General features: G+C 45.8%; 1 protein-coding gene across 1 annotated transcript in view; it reads left to right on the plus strand.

The window, feature by feature from the left end:
• The window catches only part of Prkca (protein kinase C alpha), a 399,975-nt gene that overhangs the window by 139,132 nt on the left and 237,058 nt on the right, over nt 1-23,785 (plus strand). The window contains exon 3 of the mRNA XM_032914268.1: nt 12,755-12,837. Within this exon, the coding sequence (XP_032770159.1) occupies nt 12,755-12,837 (83 nt within the window). The remainder of the gene's footprint in view (nt 1-12,754; nt 12,838-23,785) is intronic.

The raw sequence follows: 23,785 nt of genomic DNA on the forward strand, positions 1-23,785 counted from the left end.
GTTAGGAGCACTGGCTGCTCTTTCTAAGGACACAGGTTCAATCCCCAGCACACACACAGCTGCTCACAACCACCTGTAACTCCCAGTCCCAGGGGATCCAACGCCCTTTCTCGTACGACACGACATATGGTGCACAGACATGCGTGCAGGTAAAACACCCATACACATTGAAAAAAGAAAGGAAAAAGTGAAAATAAAGAGAACAAACCAACCTTTCCCCCTTCCCCAAACATTTTGAGTTTAAAATTCTGAGTAACGGCTTGCTGTATTTATTTTAACGTTTGCTTGGCCCCGTGCTTCTTGGCATGTGTGTTTTGAGGGATGTAATACATTTGATGTATTTGTCTGGTAAAGTTGATTATTTTTTCCTTTTCATTTGCTAATTTACTTTTTGCTTTTCTGCCACCCTGGATGCCTTAACGTCCTTATTTGTGTGAAAGAAAATGTTCCCCTCCAGGTTATTCAACACGGTCACCTGTGGCTTTGGAGCCCCTTGGATACCTTCAGATTTCCTTGCTGGAGGCTTCTGGCCCCCTCCTTTGTAATTATGCGCTGTTCCTCGTCCCTGATGTTTTCTTAGTTTCCAACATTCTTGATAAAAGAGAGGTAATTAGCGTATTATGGCTTCTCTTTTGAATTGTTCGCCAAGATAAGCAGAGGGGAATATGCTACATGGGTAAAAATTTGCATAACAACGGGAGCAGCCTTTGCCGCAGAAGCTCAGTGTAATCTCCGGGAAAATGAAAGTACTTATTTATGGAAAGTTCCTGCATGTACTTATCTCTAAGAATTAAAAATCACCACAGGCTGGCGGTGGCCTCTAATTTCAGAAGTCATGTCCCGTCCTGGTTGCTCTCAGTATGCCCTGGTTTTCAAGCTACACCCTGACATCCTTCTGTTCTCAGAGGGTCCCTTCCCTCCTTAAAATGCTGACTGCGGTCAGAGACCAACCAGAAAGCTAAATACGGAACGCTATAGAATATTCTTTTCCTAACTAACTCACAGGAGCTCTGTACTGGCATAGCAAATGAGTAAATGAATTGGTGAATGAATGAATGAAGAATGAATGAGTAGTAGATACATTTCATAAAAAAGAGTGTTTTCTAAAATGCCTGGGATAGCTTTGTCATTTGCTTCTGTGATCCAGAATGAAAAGTAACGTCTTCTCTGAATGGGAGTCACATTCCTTCCCGTGTCATCCCGGTTCGCCTTTGACTACCTGTCTCCACAGTTTGCAGGAGGCAGCTTAAGTCTCTTTTCATCGTTTTGCATAAATGCTGTCACAAAACTCTGTCAGCTGGGCTTCCCAGCTGGGAGGAGGAAGTCTCTGGGTCTTCAGTCTTTGCTCAGCCTTAGCACCTCTTGGCCCCTGACTCGGGGAGGAGAGACCCTGGCTCTTTGCCACCTTCCCCTTGGGTCCCTCTCTGCTCTTGGCTGATTATTTTTCTCACTCCCCAAGCATGGCACCTGGGGAATTCTCTTTTCCACCTACACCTTCTAGAGAACACACTCAGGATTTCCGTCCTCTCTTCTAAGCAGTGCAAGTGTTATGCTATGCTTCCCCGCCTTTGGCGTTGGCTAAGTAACAGACAGACACGGGTACCAGCTTATGGAGTTACACATAGCAGAAAGAAATTACAGACAGAGGGGTTGGCCTCATCCTGACCTTCAGTCTGTTGCCAAGTGGACTGCTTACTGCACAGTATGAATGGAGACTGCTATCCCATCGCAACCGACTTAAAGGGCTAGCAAGATGGCTCAGTGGGTAAGAGTATTGTCCTACAAGCCTGATGACCTGAGGTCAGTCCCCAGAGCCCAGGTGGGAGGAGTGAACCACAAAGTTGCCCTTTGACCTCCACAGCCAAGCAGTGGCGTGGCGACACACATGGATAAAATGATTTCAGAAGAGTTCAGTCTATTTTGACTTAAATGTAAAACTAGCCAGGGGCCAAATGAGAATAGAGGCGGAGGAGGTGGAACCATAACCTTAGCTATTCTCCCTCCCGTAGGCCCCCAAAGGCCTCCTCAGTTCCAGCATGAAAGTGGATTCTTCTGTACGTCTCCTGACTTCAACTCTCAGCTTAGCTGCAGGCACTTAATGTCTTTTAGATCAGCAAAATCCTTTTCAGAGGTAAAAGCTGGTCCCTCTCCTGGGCCTTGGGTCCTGTGTACCTTGCAAGTGTGTTTTCTGGGCTGGAAACCTGTGTGGGAGTCACGTTCTTGTGTCCTGCTGAGGGCGTAAGCATTCTCCCAGATGTGGTCACTGCGTGGTTAGGGCCGCAGAGCCCAGCTGGTGTACTGTGTAGAAGAAAGCTAATGATTTTAATGTGGACTTGTGATTACGCGTTGGCACTAAACCCTTTAGAAACTCCAGCTTTATTAAACCCATTCATAACCATGAACAAGGGAGTCTAAGGAAACGTCCCAGATCTTAAGTTCAGTTTCCATTTTCTATCTGTAGTTCGGGTTTGAATCTCCCTGTTTTGCTTACGGTCAGCTGCAGTGTTGGAATACTTTCCCCATGGATATATTAACGCAACCCTAATTCATTTGTCTAGCAATCACTCACTGTAGCTTTGGACTTAATGCCCTCAATGGTGATTTAGGTAAATTTGATAGACACAGATGTGCCGTCTCATGAAGCTTTTAGGGAGGAGCGTGTTGGGTCCCCAGCCCCTTGTTCTCATTTAAATGATTTCATTTCTTCTTCTTGAGCCCTTCGCTTTCTAGAAACTTTCCTGGCATGTATATGAGTTTTCTAGGGCTGCCACAACAAATTCCATGTACTAATTAGCTTAGAGAACAGAAATTGCGCTTTGGTTCTAAAGGCTGGCTGTTGGGAAGGTCGACCTCTTCGAATCTATTCTTTGACTCACCCCTAGGTTCTGGTAGCTGGTGGCAACTTGTGGCATACTTTGGCTTATAGATACATCACCCTAGACAGTCTCCATCTTCACGTGGACTTCTCCCTGTGTACCCCACGTACGCTGTCTTTTTGTAGAGAAATAAAAGTTGGCCATGTTTGCAAGTCCCCAAATTTATGTTTTCAGCTCTCAATTACTTATATTTTCGGATAGCCACAAGAGTAGACAGTAATGTTATAAAGACCGTGCAACCATCTTGCAGCTTCAGGAATCATCAACGGCTTTTACAAGTCACGCGTCATCCTTCCTGCGTCTTGTGTTTCCCCCTCTGCTGGGAGAGTTAGAGAGAATCACAGATACCATATTATTTTACTTGTATAATTTTTAAAGACAGAAAAGAGCAGCAGACTACCCTGTCTCATCTCAGTGGCAGTGAAGGGGGAGAAAGGTTAAACTGCTTCTGTTAGCCTTAAACATGTATCTGGCTTTTAACACTGCACCTCATTAAAGGAGTCAGGGATTAAAAGGAAGCAGGGAGTTCTCTCTCTCTCTCTCTCTCTCTCTCTCTCTCTCTCTCTCTCTCACACACATACACACACACACACACACATACACACACACACACACACACACACACACATACACACACACACACAATGCTAGGAATTGAACCAATGATCTTCTGAATGCTATACATTTTTCTAGCCCTGCACACCCCCCACCCCTTTTTTTTAAACTTCAAGACAGGTCCTGGCTAAGTCGCTCTGCTTGACCCTTTTGATCTTTACACAGTTCAGGCCTTAAACTTGTGATTCTTCTAAGCAACTGGGACCCCAGACCTCCACCACCCAACCTTCAGCGAGGTCTCTTCTCTGGCTTTCTCCATCCTCTTCTCCCAGCTCCTAGATTGCCCCACCCTTTCCACCACTAACCACATGTGAGTGTCCCTGGCTTTCCTCTGGCTCCTTAGGATTCTTCTTTGCTGTGTAGACGCCTTGTTAGGAAAGTCGCCTCTGACTTCAGTGCTGGATTGACTAGCCCGATTGTCTGTCTGGGTGGTCATGAAGCTTAACCCACCCAGCCTGTCTAGGGCAGAACCCAGGCCTAAGCTACACAGAGGACTTTTCTTCCTCAGCCCTGTATCCCACTCAGCTGAGTCTCAAATTCTATGTCTGCTCCCAGCATCTGTTTGATTTCCTGCATCCACACTCCGCAACCTCCCAGAAATCAATCCCTTTACCACGAAGCATTCCGAGTACAGAGAATCTAATTCAAAGCGGCAGCAACCATAGAAACAGGCACGACGTGGCCCTGCTCTCCAAGATCCTAAACTATGGGGATTAATAGATTGAATGAAGCAGATGGCGTTCTGCTGATGACGGGGCTGAATGCTAGACATGACCAAGAGTCCGAATGAAACTGAAGGCCGCAGACCCTGACGTCTGACTTCTTAGGTCTCCTCAGCCCTTCTTGCCCCAGCCTTGGCCCAAGGTACCCCTTTGGCTGTGAGATGGTCGCACCATCTGCCACGTTGCTGGAGCCAGTGACTTTGAAGAAGCTGTTTGCAGGATCCATGCCAGGGGAAGCATAAAGAGAGGGCTCTCAGGAACGCCCAGTGACATTCTAGGAGAGGAAGAGGTGGATGCATGCTCAGACATGGAAGTACGGGGAGCTTTGGAAACATCTGGGCATGTGCGCATGACTGCTTGGGGGCAGAGCCGATGTGCCATCGGATGAGCCGTATTCTTTACTCTGTGTGGGACGGAACATCTGTTGAACTTGTTGCCATACAACTTGACCGTGCATCCTAGGCGAAGACCGTTTTCACCTTTACAAATATGAAACCAATAATTCTCTTTTAAAATGCAAATACAAGTTCAGCTTTCCCTTACTTTTCCCACAAAGCTAAAAGCACGCTGTGTCTGAGAGACTTTCGTCCCATTGTATTTTGATAGGGCTTTACCTTCCATTAATCCCTACCAGCAAAATTTGATTAAGACCATCACACGATGGCAACCATTTACTTATTTTATTTATTTATTTATTCATTCATTTATTTTTGAGGGCTTAGGCAGGCTCGGTGGAGCAGACCTGTGTGGTCTGCTCGGAGACTGATAGTAACTTCAAAGCCTATATATTGAGTTTGAGACTGGTCTGGTCAACTTTGTGAGACCTGATCCCAAATTTAAAAAAAAAAAAAAAAATGAAGAAGGATCAAAGGAAGTAAAAAGAGGTGGGCAGTACAGAGATGGTTCAGTGCTTACGAACGCCGGCTGTTCCTCCTGGGTTCAATTCCCAGCACCCACGTGAAGGCTCGCAAGCAGCCGCAACTTCATCTCCAGAACATCTGACCCCTCTTCCCTCTCTGGCCTCTGCAGGCCCTGCGTGCATGTGGTACACACATTAATGACGGCGTAAACACCCATATTCTGTAAAAATAGACTGCAAATGAGGACTGAGGGTAGAGCTGTGCACGGGAGTGCACGCCTAGCACACGCAAGGCCCTGTACTGCAGTGAGGTCAGGAAGCGGGGAGGTCCAGCTATAAGCCCGTTGTCCTGACTGAAGCAGGCCTATTCCGGTTAGCAGGTTCCTGGAAGCAGGTTCCTGTTGGAATCCAGTGTCCGTTACATCACGTTTCCACCCTGTTAATTTTAGATAATAAGAAATTGTTATGCCTACATTCCATTTTACATGAAGGAATTGTCTGTGTTTGAAGTGATTTGGACATGAGATCGAAAGGAAAGGAAATTATTTTTTTGAAGAAATGCAAAACCATCCGTGGCATTATGTATCTGCACCCATAACGATCTGTATTGAGTGTGAGTGTGAGTAAGACATATCCCGTCATGCATATAGATCTAGTGGTAAACATTGTTGACTGGTAAAAGAGCACAAGCCACAGTTAGGAGGCACTTATTCCTGTCATTGTCACTGAGCACAAGTGCCCTGGAAACGTTGGGGAAACACGTGTGGTAGCTCACAGTCATGTGTCAGACTGGACTGTCCCCAGGGCCCCACTCGATTCTGACACTGGTTTCACTGGAAATTTTAAAGATCAAGAGAAATTTTTTTCTTGATTCTAAGAATTATGAATGTGCATATCACAAAAAAATCCATGTAAATGGGACTACAAGTCTAAACCTCTTCCTGTCTATGACTTCCTACGGCATTTATTTTATAGTAGTTATTATTTGTAATTTTGTAAATGTTGCGCTTGGTCAAATACTTTCTTATTGTATAAAGCATGTTATATGAGTTTTTCCATTTAAACTGTCTTGAGTGTGTGCTTCAGTGGCACTAAATATATCTACAATGTTCTGGAACCATCATCACCGGCTATTTACAGAACATAAAAAAAAAAATGTTTTATACAGGAGCTCTGCATTCACTACACATCAATTCCCAATTTGTTTCATCTCTAATCCATAGTAACCTCCTTTGTGTGTGTGTGTGTGTGTGTGTGTGTGTGTGTGTGTGTGTGTGCGTGAGAGAGAGAGAGAGAGAGAGAGAGGGAGAAAGAGATTTTTATGTTTGTGTTTTGTATATCTGTGTGTATGTGTATAATTTGTATGCATATTCATTTTGTATGCGTGCAAGTGTGTATTTTGAGTATGTGGACATGTGTGTGCATTTTGTGTGCACGTGCGTGCACATGTGTATGTACGTGTGTGTGTGTGTGTGTGTGTGTGTGTGTGTGTGTTTGCAGGTGCACACATCCAGGAGAGTTCATGTGCATGCTGTTTGCTGACATCAGGTGTCTACACTACAGTGTAATACTATTATATATTAACTACTTAATATATAATATATTATTAATAATATTGAGAAGGAACCTGGGGCTTCCCACTTTGACTAGTCTGGCTGGGTAGGGAGACCAGAGATGCACCGGTGTTGGATGTATGCAGTACCCTGCCAGGTTTAATAACTCTGGTTCTCACTTTGCCCCTGAACCACCCTCCCTGCCCCAATAACCTCTTTTCTGTTTTCCATCTGTCTCCGACGAGGGGACTCACATTCTGTTGCGTGTGTCTGAAGTATGTTCCTCCCTAGGACTGCAGAGCGCCAGGCCGCACCCACTCCATCTCAGTTACACATCTGCTGGTACGCATCTGGGTCATTTCCACCGTTTGTCAGGGAATAATGGACGCTGGTGACTTCTGGCTTTCAGTTATTTTGAGGCTATATCTAGGAATGGAATATCTGGGTCATATGGTAATTCTACATTTAATTTTGGGGCGCCTCCAAACTTTTTCCTGAGCAGTTATATTACTTTATATTTCCATCCGCAGTGGACATGGGTCCTATTTCTCTGTGTTCTTGTCAGCACCTGCCAGTTTTCCTCTTCTTCCTCTTCCTCTTTCTTGTCCCATTCTGACCCTTCATCCCCTCCCTCCTCCCCTCCCTCCTCCCCTCCCTCCTCCCCTCCCTCTCTGTTTCTTTAGTCCCTCCAAGTGACTATCTAGTGATGGTGACAATTGCTTTCATTTGAGAGGTTCCCTTAGGCACAAGGAGCATTGCTGCAGGCGGCGGGCTGTGTGTGGCTGTTTGTGAGGCTCCTCAGGAGGATGCAGGGTTGACCAGGCCGGGCTCTGCAGCATCCCGTTCCTGTGTCTGTCCTATCAACCCACCATACTCTTTCTAAGGCAAACGTCTCTGGATTAGTGGAGTATGGGGGCAAGCCTCCGACTTGCCGTCTGCTCAGAGTCTGGCAAGCACTCTCCCCAACCAGGAGGCCTGAGACATCCGTCCACATGAAGATGGTTTTGACACAGAGCGTTCACATGCCCTGGTGTGTGTCTAATGGACCGAAACTCCTCGGTCAAGTTAAATTTTACCAGATTCATAGGAGGAGCAGTGTCGGAAGGAACTGTTCCTCTCACTCTGTCTGGCTTTCCGTATGCCCTTTGTTGGTTTTGGATCTCCTCAGACTAAACTCACATGCCTAAGCATCACTTTAATATCAGCACGGCACTCCTGCAGCACACTTCGGTTTTTTATTCGAATATTTAAAATGAGTCTCTGACCCAAAAATTAGGCCAGTGTTATTTGTTCTGTTTCTGTACTTTTGGCAGATGGGGAGCGTCCTCCTTCATTTCCGCTTATTCACACTGTATGACGTTAGCCATTGACAGGGATCTGAGCAAAGTCAGGTCCTGTAGAGGAGACTCGCTTCTTCAGGTCTGTGGACCGAATTCCTTTCTGTGCTTATACATCATTTGCACAGTGTGGTGGGCTCAGTTCAGGGGCCATCGGTGTCTGTGGGGAAGCACAAGCACCTACAGAGAGGGTTACAGGAAAGTCGCTCTGTGCATAGAGATGACAGAATGAAGATCTACTCTGAATCACCAGCATTGGGCTGCAGGTTGACTCCTGGAGACCAGGAAGATGGTTCCTTAGGGAAAGTGCTTGCCCGAGAGGCATGAGGGTCTGAGCTTGGGTCCCAAGCCCACCTATAAAAAAGTCAGGCAACATGGGGGTGTGCTGCTGTAATCCAGGAAGACAGTGGGAGCCCTGGAGCTCACAGAACAGCTAGTCTTGCCAAATTGATGCACTTCAGGGTAAGCAAGAGACTTTGTCTGAAAAATCCCTAAGACAGAGAGTGAAAGAGGGTGACAATGACCTCTGACCTCCACATACATACACCTGTTTAACCCCCAATACATGCTTGTCACCTCTGATAAACACACACACACACACACACACACACACACACACACACACACCCTAGCACATGTATGAGTCTGCCAGGATGACTAGTGCTTCTTCAAAGCAGATCTCTGCAGCATGAAACTAAGTATGGTTGTACCTTCACTTCCCTCAAGCTGAACGTGGCAAACTTGAAGAGACCACAGTCAGGCTGCTGTTGGAATTGTGCTATGTGACGGGTACCCCAGAGTCCACCTTCTCTCAGTTCTCCTTACCCCGTGGTACATGGGCATTAGAATTCCTCTAGACTTTAAAGTAACATAGTAGCTCTCAATTTTGGACCAGAGGAAATCTCCACTGGCCACCTCCAGGGAAGCACAGAGCGTTTATTAGGCCTGCTCCTCCTCCTCTTCTCCCTGCAACAGTCCTACAGCATCTCTGACGCTTAGATCACATCACCCTGCAAAACCCATCTCACCAATTCAGTCTGCAGCTTGGAAGCAAGGTCCGGGGCAGCCATCTGTAGTTTTGGAATGTCTGACCACTGCGCACATTTTCTAGGGCAGCTTTTCCCAGACAAGTGTTGCGTCCAGCCAGTCAGCCCAACCGCTCTTCCCCTTCTCGTTCCCTTTCCAGAGAGGATGGTAATGGCGAGGGGAGGGGACAGCACAGCTTCTCTCTTTACTAAGGCCTGGGCATACTGTTTGCTCTGTTTTGGGAGAACCTATGTTGCTCGTTCTTTTTTAAGACAGAGCCTCCTGCAGCCCCTTGTCCTCCAATTCACTGTGTAGTCAAGGATGACACTGAACTTCTGACTTCCCTGCCTCTGCGCCCCCTCCCCTGTATTCTGGGATTATAAGTGAGTGCCACCAGACCCAGTGTATACAGTGATGGGGCTGAACTTAGGGTACTGTGCCTGCTAAGTTAAACATGCTTCCAAGGGAATGTTCAAAGTGCAAGCAGGCTTAAGGGGCTCTATGCCCCAGGTAATTTATACGTCCATGAGAATCCTAGAAACATAGGGTCCTCTGTCTGCCTCCTCTTGGAGGCATTCGTTGAAATGGAAACTTTACATGTGAGAAATCTTGGGAGGAGGAAGTCATTTGGGAGTAGGTAAGGATCTCACTGCCTCTGAAGAATTTAGAGAGCAGTGAGCGCTTGATTCTTAGGAAAATATCTGAAGTAAGAGTTTTCTCGAAGCGTGTAATAGAGATACTTCAGCAGTGCCCCGGTAGGTAGAGATGACAGATGGCAAAGGAACACCGTCTTCCAAAGGGACTAGATACTTACGTGTGAATAGCGCTCATCCGGACATGGAGATGGTGAGCAAAGAAAGTGGAAGATTCAAACGTTGGAACGGATTAAGAAAGAAATCAAAATGCTTGTTTACCCCTAAAACTTCACCTTCATCACAAATGATGATGAGGCAAGAGTGCCCTGAAACCCTTTTCCTGTCGTAAGTGATTCTTCTGATAATCTCAATAAATAAAACATACCTTTGTGATGGGTGTGGAGGAGTGAGCAGCCTCTTGTGGCTTTCCCTATTGCTGCTTTATTAGCTATCGTTGGAGAATTTCCAATCAAGAGGCCCGTGGCAGAGGCTTGTGGAAGGGACCCACATGCTCTCCAGACCCAGAGGAGCTCAGCGTTGCCCTCTGATTGCACATTTAGCATTGCCTGTCCATTTAGCTCTGCACTCAGCTCTCTCCTGAGAAGCCCACACCCACGCTGTCTCATTCTTCTTAAGAGTTGCCTCTGTATTGACTTCTGAGGCCAAATCCGTGTAAAAATCTCAACAAACACCAACTTCGCCCTGGTTCGTCCTAATATTCTCTTCCAAGCAAAGTCAAGAATGCTGACTTACCTGAGCTGCAAGCTCTGAAGCAACTCTCTAGGCTGCTACAGGGAGCAGCAAGGACCTGGGTTCCCTTCTCTTGATGCCGACAGTGGACAGGACACTGTGAGGGTAAAACAGGCTGTGGCATTAAGCAAAACTTAGCGTGAAACCTGGCTGCACTACATGGTAGGTGGGTCACCTTAGACAAGGCCCTTCCTTGTCTGTCATTCTTTCCATTTGTCCCCCCCTGGGGGTTTTCCCCACCTCCCTTTCTCTCCCATTCATAAATATTCATTGTGTGCTTGAAGTGGACTATACATCCACAAAGTATTTTTCCTTCTAGAACCAAGGATACTGAGGCATACTGTACAGTGTGGCTATGAAGCTTCTCTATGACAGCACACAGGAAGGGATGGCAGGACTACCCGCTCACAACTCACTGCCTTTTAAATGGTACCCTGTGGTCACTCAGCAGGTCCATTCACTCTTCTGCAATTCTTCTTCATCTTAGCAGTCTGAATAATGATTGTCAGTTGCTTTTATACCTAGACTAGGTAAGAGGCTCCTAGCTAGCTTTAGCCCTCAATCTCTCTGGAGGATTCTTTCCAACACCCATGCTTGTGCCTCTGGCACGTTGCTGTCATACATGTTCCTCTCTATTCGAGACCTTTCAACGGTTTCCAAGGGACAGGAAGATTCTGAATTTCTTCTCAGCCACCCCTGACTCTCTAAGAATTCTTAGCACTTGGCTCGGTATGTGAATTCTCTGGAGATTTCAGCAAAACTACAGTCCTCGGTCACCGGCTGGAGTGACTCCCCCTCCTCGTCTCCTTCAGAGACTAATGCAATGCAGGAGGAAGAAGTCAGGGCGCTCAAACTTTCTTTGCACTGTGTCTTAGTTCCCTTCTGCTGCTGTAACAGAATCCCCCCCCACCCCCCGTGCTGGATAGTATATACATAACTCCCTGTTCTGGGTGCTGCAAACCCAAGGTCATGGTGCTGGCTTGGCAAGCACCTTTTAGCCATTGGCTCCAGAGGGAAGGAAAGCAATGATCCACAGGAGGGGTGAAGAGTCTAAGGGATAAAAGGGCAGGACCACGCCCTTCTTACTGTGCTTACTTTTGTGTGTGTGTGTGTGTGTGTGTGTGTGTGTGTGTGTGTGGTCACGAATACACACTCCACGGTGCGCATTTGGAAGTAAGAAGACTGTGTTGAAGTTACCCTCTTATAATGGTGTGAGTCTTACTTACAGGGGACAAATTTTTATCGTCCAGTCCCTTTCCTGGGGATCCTTCTCCATGTACCGCTAGAATGGCAGCCAGATTTTATCAGCGTTTGGTTTGGTGGGAACATATATGCAAACCGTAAAATGTAGTAAAACTTTGTAACTTCCTGAATACTTGAGGTGGCCAGCATATCGCCTCTTTAATACATTCTCCGTATTCCACACAGAGCAACAGTAGGGAGTGCTTTGTGAGCTCCGCTCTAGGCTCTGAAGAAAGGACTAAGATCACTTTTGTATTCTCCACATTACACCACCCACAAAGACTACTTGGGGGATTACATAATTCATTTCTAATAATTAAGTTATTCTATTGATCCATCTTCAGGGTTAGCTATCAAATTGGCACTGGGCTTAGAAAAGTCTCTTAATACTTTTGCTAGATTTGCAAAGGTTCTTGGGGACAGCCTTCATCACAGATACTGACAAGAAAGTGTTAGGCTACACCCAACTGATTTTCAAACGGGTATTTCCTATAGATTGAGTTAGCATGTTTTTTAAAAAAGATATTTATTTTTATTTTATGTGTATCAGTGTTTTGCCTGCACATATGCTCTATGTTACCACATGTGTATAAGTGTCCATGGAGGCTAAACATGATTTTCAGATCCTCTGGAATTGGAGTCGTAGTTTGTGAGCTGACCCAGGGGTGCTGGGGATCGAACTTGGGTCTTCTAACTCATACTCAGGATGTTCTGGATGACCTATCATTAGTTATTCCCTTTCTAGTTATTTTTATTTTACCTACAGTGAGTGTGTAATGTTTGTATCCATATGCACATGTGCACATATATGTGCATGTGTGTCTGTACAAATGTGCAGAGGTATAGGAAATTGAAACACATGTTGAATTTATAATCCTGGGTTATACACTGAGGAAGTATCTCATACGCTTTGGCTCTCCTCTCCCCCAGCTTTAGAGTGGAGAAGTCATGAGTTAATTTTCCTGAGCATTTTGTGGTATTATTTACAAGCTTAATCAAAATAAAATGTTGCTGATTTTTGAACGAAGTGCCTAAGCGTTGCTGAGAGATTCTGTCTGTATCGAAACTAAAATGACTTCTCACCATATGGTACATTAAATATAAACCCTTCTGATTTTCATTTTCCTTTCTCTCCTCAGTTTGCTGTTTTGTGGTTCACAAGAGGTGCCATGAGTTTGTTACTTTCTCTTGTCCGGGTGCGGATAAGGGACCTGACACTGATGTAAGTAATCTGAAAACTGTTCTTTGATGTTAATGTGAATGTCTGAGGCTATTTATTTTTTTTTTATTGCCTTTACATCCGTTGTTCTGGAACATGCTATTAATAAAGAGACCTCTCGGTTTTCTCACTTTGTCTTGTAATAATGAATACGTCCATCATCCTTCTGAGTTGTTCACTAATTCACAGAGATATCCTCAGAGAAAAATCATTAGCTAGTATTTTTACCCTGAGGATGACCGCATTGACTACTTCACCAAATTTACAGTAGCAGCTCTATGGATACATTGTACACTGGGCATGGACCACCCTTGGGTTTATCTGTGAAAGTTTGTAATTGCTACAATAGTCAGCAAGCTGTCCTGAGCATTGTAACAAACTGCCCGGAGTTCCCACCCTGAGATTGATGCTACATTTTCACCACCTGTCATAAATGCCTGCATTGAAGGGATCCTGTGGGCAGCTGTTTCACTAACCATGGTCCCCGAGATGTCCAGTAATTTTATTTCATTTATTTATGCCCTCATTCTCCCTGTTTCTATTGAGCACGTCAGTTTCATCTCTTCTTACCAAACTACAAGACCAGCAGAGGACACCAAGAGCTGGGAGAAAATGAAGGACTGGTGTTTAAGCTGTACTGGGTGGAAAGACATTTGGTGGCATGTAAAAATAACATTTTAACTGAAAAGGGGGTACAGTCCTCATCTGAATTACTCACCCTCAATCAGTCTGATTACTTATCCTTACATTTTGACTTCCCACAATTCCCACCTATGGCACCTACTCCCGTGAGAAAACTGATTTCAAAGAGGCTTCTCAGTGAACAGGATGTTTCTCAGAAGGTGACATTTTTACAGTGGGCTGAGAAGAATTCGGATGTGCCTTGTTATAACCCATGTAGTAAAGAAATATACCTTTGATGATTTGATTAAGGGGTTGGTAGAATCAGTCTTGGTGAATCCCTTAGCTTAGAGGGATGGAACAGAGAGTACCTCAAGTCTCCCCGCTTTATCACTTCGTGTATGGGGCAGCTCCGGTCCGTGAAAAGTTTGAGTGTATTGCCTCTGCAACCAAAACTAGTGTCCTTTCCTCTTTTAACCCACTTTTCCATATTTCCTTTTTTCTAAACTGTATCTCCATATAGGATATTTTAGAAATAAAACAAGAACAAAAGTTATATACCAACTTCCCCCCTCCTTTAATTAAGCAAAAATTAATTATATGCAATAATGGGTTTCATTTTCACATTTTCATGCACAGATATATTGATCATATTCTACTCCCAATCCACTCTCTTGTACCCTCCTACTCCCCCTACTCCCCCGATCCCTCTTCTCTTCCCAGTCTACCTTCCATTTTTGTGTCTTTGTCTTGTTTTGTTTTGTTAGGTGACCCAGTAAGTTCAACCCAGGTTACTTACACAAACATAGGTGAGGGGTTGCTACAGAAGTGTAGACGACTTTCAGGTGGCTATACCACCAAAGAAAATGGCTCTCTTCTCCTGGCAACCATTAACTGCCAGTGGCTCCCAGAGACGGGTGTGGCCCCATGAGTCCCTCTTCCATCTCTGAATGGAATGTTGATGCGCTAAATCTTGTTTAGGTCTCTTGGAGGCAATCACAGCTAGTGCGTGTTTGCGAGTACAATGGGCACCTCTTGCCAGAGGACCATGGTCCATAACACTCCTCCCTTCCTCTTGCTCTCCCTGCTTCTACAGTGTTCCCTGGTAGAAGCGATGTACGGGTCCAATAGGACTAAGCATCATTAGCCAGTTAAAAGTCTCCACAGTAATTAACTCCCACTGCTTCTCTGACTGAAAGTTTTCTGACCAAAGATTTGGGCCGCCCCGATCTGTGGACATAAATACTTTGAATACAACTTGATGTGTCAGCTTAGCAGAGTAACAGCATCGGTTTCCTCATGAGGCTCTATGACTACTCCAGTCACAGACTTTTTGCCATATTTATAATACCAGGCATCAGATCCCTCTGAGGCAAGAAATGCCCTCAAATCCAGTCAGGAAAGTCATAAAGTGCTTGGTTGCCTCCATGGAAGCTATTGTTCCAATGGGTGCGTCTTGCCTGGCAAGTCAGTAGTGTCCCATGCAAGGTTCACGGTTGGCTATGGGCTTTGGTGGCTTTTCTCTCTCGGGGAGGAAGCTTCTAGCACAGTTCCAGTCAAAGCTCTGGCGTCTTCTATGACAGGTCTTACCATCTAATTCTGGTGAGCGACCAGGAGCAGTGGCAGGAGCTTGCATTGTTTGGGGGGGGGGCTCAGGGCCTCCCTGATGAAGCACTCACAGAAGGGTGTCCCACTTACTAATCTGTCTCCTGGGGTGGGTCACAGTCTAATTCTTAACTCTTAATTAACTTGCAAAGCTGTCAGATTCCTTTGTGGCTTTTTTATACATCCTTATTTTGGGGTGACACTTCATCCACACTCCATCTCCCTGACCCATCACTCCTTAAAGCTTTCTACCCCTAATGCTGACCTCATTTTCCCAACAAGGGGTTCTACTCCCCAACTTCTACACCTCTGTTCCCCTTCCTCTTGGGGCTCCTTTCTAGCGCCTGGCCTCCAGACACATTCACTCCCACGTGAACACACACGTCTCAGAATTGGAAGCTAGGACTCATACGGGACAGAGAGCATGTGGTGTTTGTCTTTCTGCGCCTGGGTCTACACTTTCCTCTCTTATTCCCACTGCATCGAGAAGGAGAAGCTCTAGGTAGGTGATGGGAGCACAGACAATCCTTGGCATCTACTTCTCTTCTCCTACATTTTCAATCAAGTATCAATTACTGAAAATTTATAATGAACAAAAAATGTGTCTTGCATCTTGAGGTACAACAATTAACACACACCTAGCCGTCTGCTTCATCTGCTGTGGGTATTGTTTGTGGGGGTGGGGGGAAGTGTGCCTCATTTTGTTTGGTTTGGTCCTGAAAACCTGACTGGGGCAACTTGGAAATGAAGAAACCAACACATACACACACACACACCATTCACATACAGAAAAGCTGGTGTTGGGTAGGCCATGCTTGCCCTGGAGGAGGAAGCTGTGGCAGCTAGGTTTTGCATATACCCTGTTCAATCTTTTGTCCATACTCACACATGGATCAGAGAAAGGTTTTGCCATGCTCCTGGGCCTCACCTGGGGAAGGTGTTGCCCTTTCCCTGAGCCTGAGGCATTAAGGTCCTTAACGTGGCCATGTTCACGTCAACAATGCACATGTTCACTCAAGATTTCCTCCACTACCCTCAGAAGTGGACACTGATTAAAACGGGACATCTGCGTACTGAATAGTATCCTTAAATAACCTACTCTAAGTGGCTGTGGAAGAATTCCTTGATGAAACTGAATTTAAACTGAGTTTTAACAGTGGGCAGAAAACAGGCAAGTGGGAGAGAGAGAGAGAGAGAGAGAGAGAGAGAGAGAGAGAGAGAGAGAGAGAGAGAGAGTGTGTGTTGGGATGCTGGGATTTAATGGGCTGTCAAAAGAACTGTTTCAGATACAGGGAAAGCAGGTAGGGAGGCCAAGCTGTAGGTAGGAGCTTCATCTGTGAGGGTGGGAGAAAGGTGGGAGGTGTCTGGCTAAGGATTTGGAAGGCAATCTCAGAAGTGATGGAGACCCAGGGCCACAGAGCGCTCTGGCCTCCTTTGAGGAGGTGCCCTGGGTCAGAAGTCCCTGTACTGCTGGAACAGGGGAAGAGATACCAAAGGCTGGAAAGGCTCCCACTCCCTAGAGTACTAAGACAGTGGTTTGGTGGAGTGAGCATTGGTGGAGACAGACAGAGAACACACTCAAGGATTATTTGAGAACCACATAAGTAGCCTTTGGTCTTTACGAGGTCAGGGAGATGGGGGTACTGAGAATGAGTCTCGGGTTTCTGACCCAAATACATGGATGGATGGAAGCAGAATAGGGTCATGCAGACACCGCAGGGAGAACATGTATTTGAGAGAGCACAGTGGGAACAGATCATGGGTTCACTTTGGGTCCATTGAACTTGAGAAGACAATTGTATGGGGACCAAGTGTGAATGGAGGTCAGAAGTGGGTGTGTCCAGAAGATACCAATTTCATGATTTTGTTAAGACTGAGGGATCCATCCTGTGGCCTAGAAAGAGGATGTAGAGAGAGAGATTAAAAGGGTTTAGATCCTGCGTCAGAGCTCTAAGGAACTCTATCACATTGGTAAGAGAAGACCAGGGAGGAAAGAGGAGAAGGAATAGCTAGAGATATAGGAGGAAGAAGGGGGGCATTGTATGTGTTAATCACTTCCTGCAGGGACACAGTTTGCAGTGCACAGTGTCCCACAGTTTGCAGTGCACAGTGTCCCACAGTTTGCAGTGCACAGTCCCACAGTTTACAATGCACAGTGTCTCACAGTTTACAATGCACAGTGTCCCACAGTTTGCAGTGCACAGTGTCAATGCACAGTGTCTCACAGTTTACAATGCATAGTGTCCCACAGTTTGCAGTGCCCAGTGTCTCACAGTTTGCAGTGCCCAGTGTCTCACAGTTTGCAATGCACAGTTTCCCACACTTTGCAGTGCACAGTGTCCCACAGTTTGCATGGGAAAGTCTTGGCTTAGATCACAGGTCAATTGGTGCACACTAGTTTTCAGCACTCTCTCCATACTCAGGATGTTTTCCTGTTTAGATGCTCGTCATGTGGTCATTCCTGCTCCTGGAGCACAGAACCAGGCAGAGAACCTTCTGTGAAGGGCTGCTTAGCATAGAATGCCATGGGAACAGGTGGTCTGATGTCCAGCTAAGTTCTGCCCCTATGCCACCTGCAGTGTGTGTGTCAATTTACTGCAGGGATGGGGCTTCACATCCTTAAAGGTGATGCTGGGGGATGGCTTGTTTCAATATAAGAAAGAAAAAAGGCTCACGAGATATAAGAAGATATAAGGACTCAGCTAGCCCTGCCTGTCTGACTCACAAAGGATTGTGTATGCTGCTTCAAGAACATCTGTCTCTCCTTTGGAGCTCAGAGACCCATGATTTTTTGACTTTCCTCAGCCAGGACACATGACGTGTGATCCCTCTGTATCCTTGGTGGTCATTGTACAAATCTCTAGAAGTTTTAGAAAGCCACAAGATTGTCACACTGAGCCACGCAAGCAAGATTAAATATAATATTAGATTAATATTATATATTAAATATAATATTAGAAAAGCATTCGGGATAGAGAACTGCCCTGGATAGTCGGCTTGTTTGGCTAGACTGGCTTGCAGTGACTTGCAGGGACCTACATGTCTCTGCCCTCTAGTTTAGTGACATCACTCGAATTTCGGTTTCTTTAAAATAACACATACACACAGAGAAATATTGTAGTAATATGTTTTCATTTTAATCCCAGATATGGAATATGGAACTTCTTCAGATTGTGCACAGAGGCTGATGATGACTTACCTCATGCCCCAGCACGGGCGTGATTTTGCCAGCTGCAGATATTTTCTGTGATTGTGTGATGTTTGGCATTCCGGCAACATTTCAGAGGATATGTAAATGCTAGGGCCGTGAGAGACAGGGTGTGACTGGTTGGTGGTTGGTCGCTATTGCTTGTTGGTGGTCATGGTTTGTTAACTAGTCATGTGCAAAAGGAGAAACAAGAAGAAATTAGATATCCCAATGGCGAAGATAAAACTTACCCCAAAGGAACTCAATTCCCCTAATCTAACAACAGAAGTCGCCCCCTTTCTCATCTATCCTTTTTTTCTCTCCTATCTAGTGTTAGGGGATTGAAAGGATAGAAGGGGTGGAGAAGAGTGAAAGAAAATAAGCATGGAAGAAAGAAGAACCCACAGAGTAGCTAACATCCAGCTGCACCCTAGCTTACCTCAGCACTGGGATTACAGTGCATGCCACTGTGCCCCTTACACAGGTGCTGGGGATCCAAACTCAGGTCCTCAAGCTTGTGAGGCTGACACTTTACCTACTAAGCCATCTCTCCATCTCACATGCTTTTTTGAATACATTTCAAAGTCATAGAACGATGGAGCTGGAAGGGCATTGAATATTGGTCTAGGCTAACCTTGTTTTGTAGTAAGGATACTGAGGCATATTAGAGAAAGTCGAAAATGACCTGGGTACCATTGTGTGCTGTATGTTGGGCATCTAATGGATTTGTTGTTGGCTCCTTCAAAGAGTGAGCCCTGAAGGGAATGAAAGAGGGGCCAATGGACGGGTGATGTGTGCTGTCAGTGGAGAAGCTGGTAGCATGTATTGTCAATTCGGATCAGATACTCACAAAAGCTCCAAAGGGAAATTCTCATTGCAAGAATGGGTGGGTGGGAAAATGAGGTAGAATTTATGGGAAAAAGCTGTTCCGAGCATCTTTCCCCTTAGAAAATGTTAAAGTATTGAATGGAGACTTTCTTCATTGCCTGGGGAAGGGTTACAATGAGTTGTTTATTTTGCTGTTTCCTGAGATGCCTCCAATGAGCCCTACCCCAGGGAGTCAGAGAAGTCATAGAGCTTGTAAAATCCACAAGTATTGGGCCTGCCCTGCCATCTTCAAGAACAAGGGGTCAGAAAAGCACTGAAGAAAAAGCCAGCTGTGCCCAGGGGGCGGCAGCCTGTGGAAGTGTGTTCTGAGTTCTGGATGGAGGTGCTCCTTGGGCTCAAGAAACCACCACAGTTGGAAGTCTGCATTCGTTTTGGGTATCGTGCTTCACCGAAAGGACCCTTGAAGATTCTAGGGTCAACTTCTCAGCCTCTCATCTGCTCTGAAGGAAGGTGGTCCATTGCCCAGCACTCGTTCAAAGGGCAGTGGGGGAAAGAGGCAAGCATTTTCTAGAGTCCGGGAGCAACCCCGCACTCTCCAAGTGAAGGATGAAAAGAACATAGAAGGCATCTAAAGACCTCAGGCTTAGTTACTGGGGCTGTGGATTTTCAGAGCTAAGAGTCTCCAGCTGGAAAGTAACAATATTGGGGTGCATGGCTCAGAAATCGGGCAGTGCTGAAAGCCACTGGAGCACTAGGCTTGCAGCCTGAGATGGCAGCTAGGGCCCTGCCCACCATCCTAACATCCAAAGTTTTATGGGACAGCAGCCTAACACATTTTAAAAACTGGTCCTTGTATAAAAATAGTCTTTCGTCTTCCCCCACTGAATTTAGAGATGGTCGGGAATCCGGACTGGCCGCAGAGGGAATAGGACCTCGTTTTACTTTGTGTCAGGGACAGTAAATGTGGCTTTGCTCTGTGGAGGAACCACAGAGCTGTTCTGTCTTCAGTGCCATGAACCCCATTCTCCGACAGGGTTCTTTTCCTTGTTCTGGCCACGAGGAGGTCAGGTGGGTAGGAAGGGTTACAACGGGTCCAATAGCCGGCTGATCTCAAGACCGATCCTCTCACTTCTTAAGATCGTATCTGCTAGTGTATCTCACAGGCCCTCCGTCTGCAGTACCTTCCTATTCTTAGAATGTCTCTATTAATCTTCAGTCAGGCCTGTTCACAAAGCTTGCCCTACCGGAGGGGAAGTGGAGCATTCCAGCCTGTCAGTATACATGCACATGTATGTGAAAAATATGTATGTATGTATGTATGTATGTATGTATGTATGTATGTACATGTGTATACATATATATACACACTGGCGTATGTATGTATATATGTGTGTATAAGTGTATGTATAATATACTAATATATTATCACTTCCAATCATTTTCTGCTTTCTGCTTGTCTCTATATCTTAAGTGGAGCCTTTTCAAAGTGTCCTAACAGAATTAATGCCTCCCTAAACACTGGCATGTGCAGCCTCCTTTTAAAGCTGCAGATTTGGGTGAAAAAACATAGTCTTCTATGCCATTTATAAAAAGTAGAAGTGCAAAAATACCACCGTACTTATTGCATCTACAGACTCTGCATTGTTCATGCTGTACATTGGATGTAGGTGCCTTTGACCAGGATGATGCCAATTCAGAGGCCTCCCTGGTATCCGTAGGCTTGCCAGGTATCTGATGCCCTTAGCTGTGCTATTTGGAAGGGCTTTTGCCCATGGCATATTCTGATTGGGAGATCGTTCACGGTGTATCTTATGCACTTTGTGTTTGAACCAGTACCACTGAACAGGGTTCAGGTGAATTCCTGGTCACGTCTGTACCTCACATGAGTCAGCTAAAATGCTTCCAGGCAGCATCAGAAGCCTGGTGTTTGCCAGTATGTCTGGAAGGGCAAACCCAAGGGAGGAGTTAACTAACTTGTGCATATGACTTGCCCAGAATGAGCAGACCTCCAAGTCTGAGAATTTATAAAGTTTGTCTCATTCAAATGTCTAAGAGCAATGATACTTGTCAACACCAAGACGCAGCAGCAGAAGCCAGGGTGCAAACGGCAGCAGAGCAGAAGCAGGATCCCACAGCGGCTGAACGCTGGCCGTGTGTAGGAGTTGGAGTTGTCTTTGCCTCACTGTGACCGTGAGTGTTCATTCCTATGTCTTGGAAACCATTGCAAGAACACAAGACTGCTGACGTTGTTTAAAATTTCACACTTCAAAGATTCATCCAAGATAAAAACAAAGGCATTTGAAATAAATCTGGAGACAAATTGAATTAGTAGATTTTTTAATTTTCTCTCAAGTGTGCTTTTACATTTAATGCAGACACAAATAGATTTTCTTTTTTTGAACAAAGCAGGTTTTACTCCAATACTTTCTTTTGGGGGTGGAGGAAGGCTGATAAAGACAAGTGATATGTGTGTAAGATCCAGGCACAACGGAGTTGGGTAAAATCTCCCAGAGTGCACTGCTGCCTGGCCATGCTATTGAGACCCTTCCTCCTCCTTGGTTTTCTTGTTTATAAACTTGGGGCTCGAGCTTGGTAGTCTTCGAGGTTGGTTTTGTCCCTGAATACCATTCCGTTATCACGTGGTACGAAGCATACAGAGATGGAGAGCCCCGTGCCTCTCAGAGTGGGACTGTCCTCCAGCTTCAAGGACAGACTCAGAGGGGGCGTGGTTCAAATACAGGGCTGTGGCGTTAGGGGTGGGAGGTGATGGGCAGTCATTGGGACAATTTGGAGGCTTCATGGAGGTGGCAATATGTGAAGACACACTGCTTGGTTTGTTTTTCCTAACGTTGCTTACAAAAACCACATATTTCAATATTCCAAATATTCCATACACTAGGACACATCTCTTGCCCAATGGAAAAGGACTTGCCAAACCAGAATTCGGGTGACATGGATTACAAGAGGGCCTACCATTAACACAGGAAGAGAAACCCGTGTTCTGCGTGCCCTAGTGGGGTGTCCCCAGATGAGCCTCTCAGGAAGCCCCCTCTGTGCCCACCCACTGGGGTCCCTCCCCACTCACTGTGATGCCTGCTGTGGGAAACCCGAGAAAGCAGTTATGTCAGGGAAACAAACCCAACACCAGAGCCCCGGTACTAATTCTGCTCCCCAGTGGGTGGATTACCTTCTGTGTCAGATTCACAGCAACAGAAGTCTGTCCGTGGGGAGCACCGCTGCTAATTTAGCTGCAACTTGAAAACAGCTTCAAAAGCTGGCCTTCTTCATCCCGTGCTGAATGAGCTGCAGGGTGCAGCTGCTGGGTCTTGGGGAGGCATCTATCTCCCTAACCCGGCAAGAAGAGGGGAAAATGGTGTGCCTGTCCCTTGGTTTATAGTTGATTAATTAAAAGAAGTGTGTAGTGTAACTAGAAATACATCATTCAATTTTTAACCAGTTACCTAGCGCCATGTTTTCTTGGGAGTTGTCCCAGGGCTCTCTCACTTAACCCAGTGTTTTTTAGGTCACTGTCATCTCAGGAATTTGGAGAGAGAGACAGGAGGACTGTCCAAGTCCAAGGTCACCCTGTTCACAGTACCTCACAGCAAGCACCATCTCAGCTAATAGAGTGACCTTTCCAAATAAATAATAAATACAGTAAGTAAATAAAAGAGTGGAATTGGTTAGTGGTTACATTTACAAGTAAATTTTTTGAGGGAAAGACTGTGTTTTTTTCTTTCCCAAAGTAGAGTTTTTTGCACTCTACAGCCTGGCATTGAGAGCAGTGGCTGGTGAAGTCCCCATGTCCTGATTTATATCAGTTTTACTTGCCAGGCCTTGATGACCTGAGTGGTTTTAGTGCAGGTGAAACTCATGCTGAGCCTCAGAGCTGGGGAAGGAGTATTTCACCGGCTCCATCTCTGTCACGATAGGCTGGGTGTGTGACATACTTGACGGGCTTCCCTGCTTTTCACGGGGAGCCATGGAAAACCATTTTCTTAATCAGTGCAGAGTAGTTTTTAAGAAAAACAAGAAGAGTGGCCCTTAGCAGGCTGGTTTGATTCAAAAGCCGGTGTGCTAGATCCCTTTTAGTTTTCCCTGATCGGTGTGCCAGGGAGTTTATGATGCACTGAGGCTGCTTCAGCCTGAGCTCTGCGTGTGGAGGTAACGTCTGAGGAGGCAGCCGCTGAAGACCCAGGGCTGGATGACACACTGCACACAAGCTGGCATGTTCATAGAACCACTTGACATGTACACCTCCAGTAATTATGCTTTTTTTTTCTGCATTTGCTCACGTTACATAATCATCACATGCTTCTCAAGCATTCATAAACATGGCAGGTGCTATGGGATGCAGATGTTCGAAAAACATGGCCTTTGTCTCCAAGCAGCATCGCCCTAGTGAAGTCATTCACGTGCACGTGGATTCTTTATTACCCCTCGGTGGAGAGCGCCCAGCTGCAAGCGGCTTCTGTCAGTCTGCCTACTGTAAGGATATGAAAACCAAGGCTAGGGGTGAGGAAGTCCTTCCTGGAGTTGAGTGGTGGTGCACGGAGCTCTGAGCTCTGAGCTGAATATGTCTGCTTTCAGAATCTGCCCTCTCTTCCTGTGCTATTAGACTGCACAGCAAAGGCAACCAGAGAGGCAGCTTTCAGTCCCTGCTTGGGGGCTGAGCCTGGGGTCAGTGCGACTATGAGAAATCTTAAAATG

Source organism: Rattus rattus, chromosome 9, assembly GCF_011064425.1.
Source record: "Rattus rattus isolate New Zealand chromosome 9, Rrattus_CSIRO_v1, whole genome shotgun sequence".
In the NCBI taxonomy this organism is placed as follows: domain Eukaryota; kingdom Metazoa; phylum Chordata; class Mammalia; order Rodentia; family Muridae; genus Rattus; species Rattus rattus.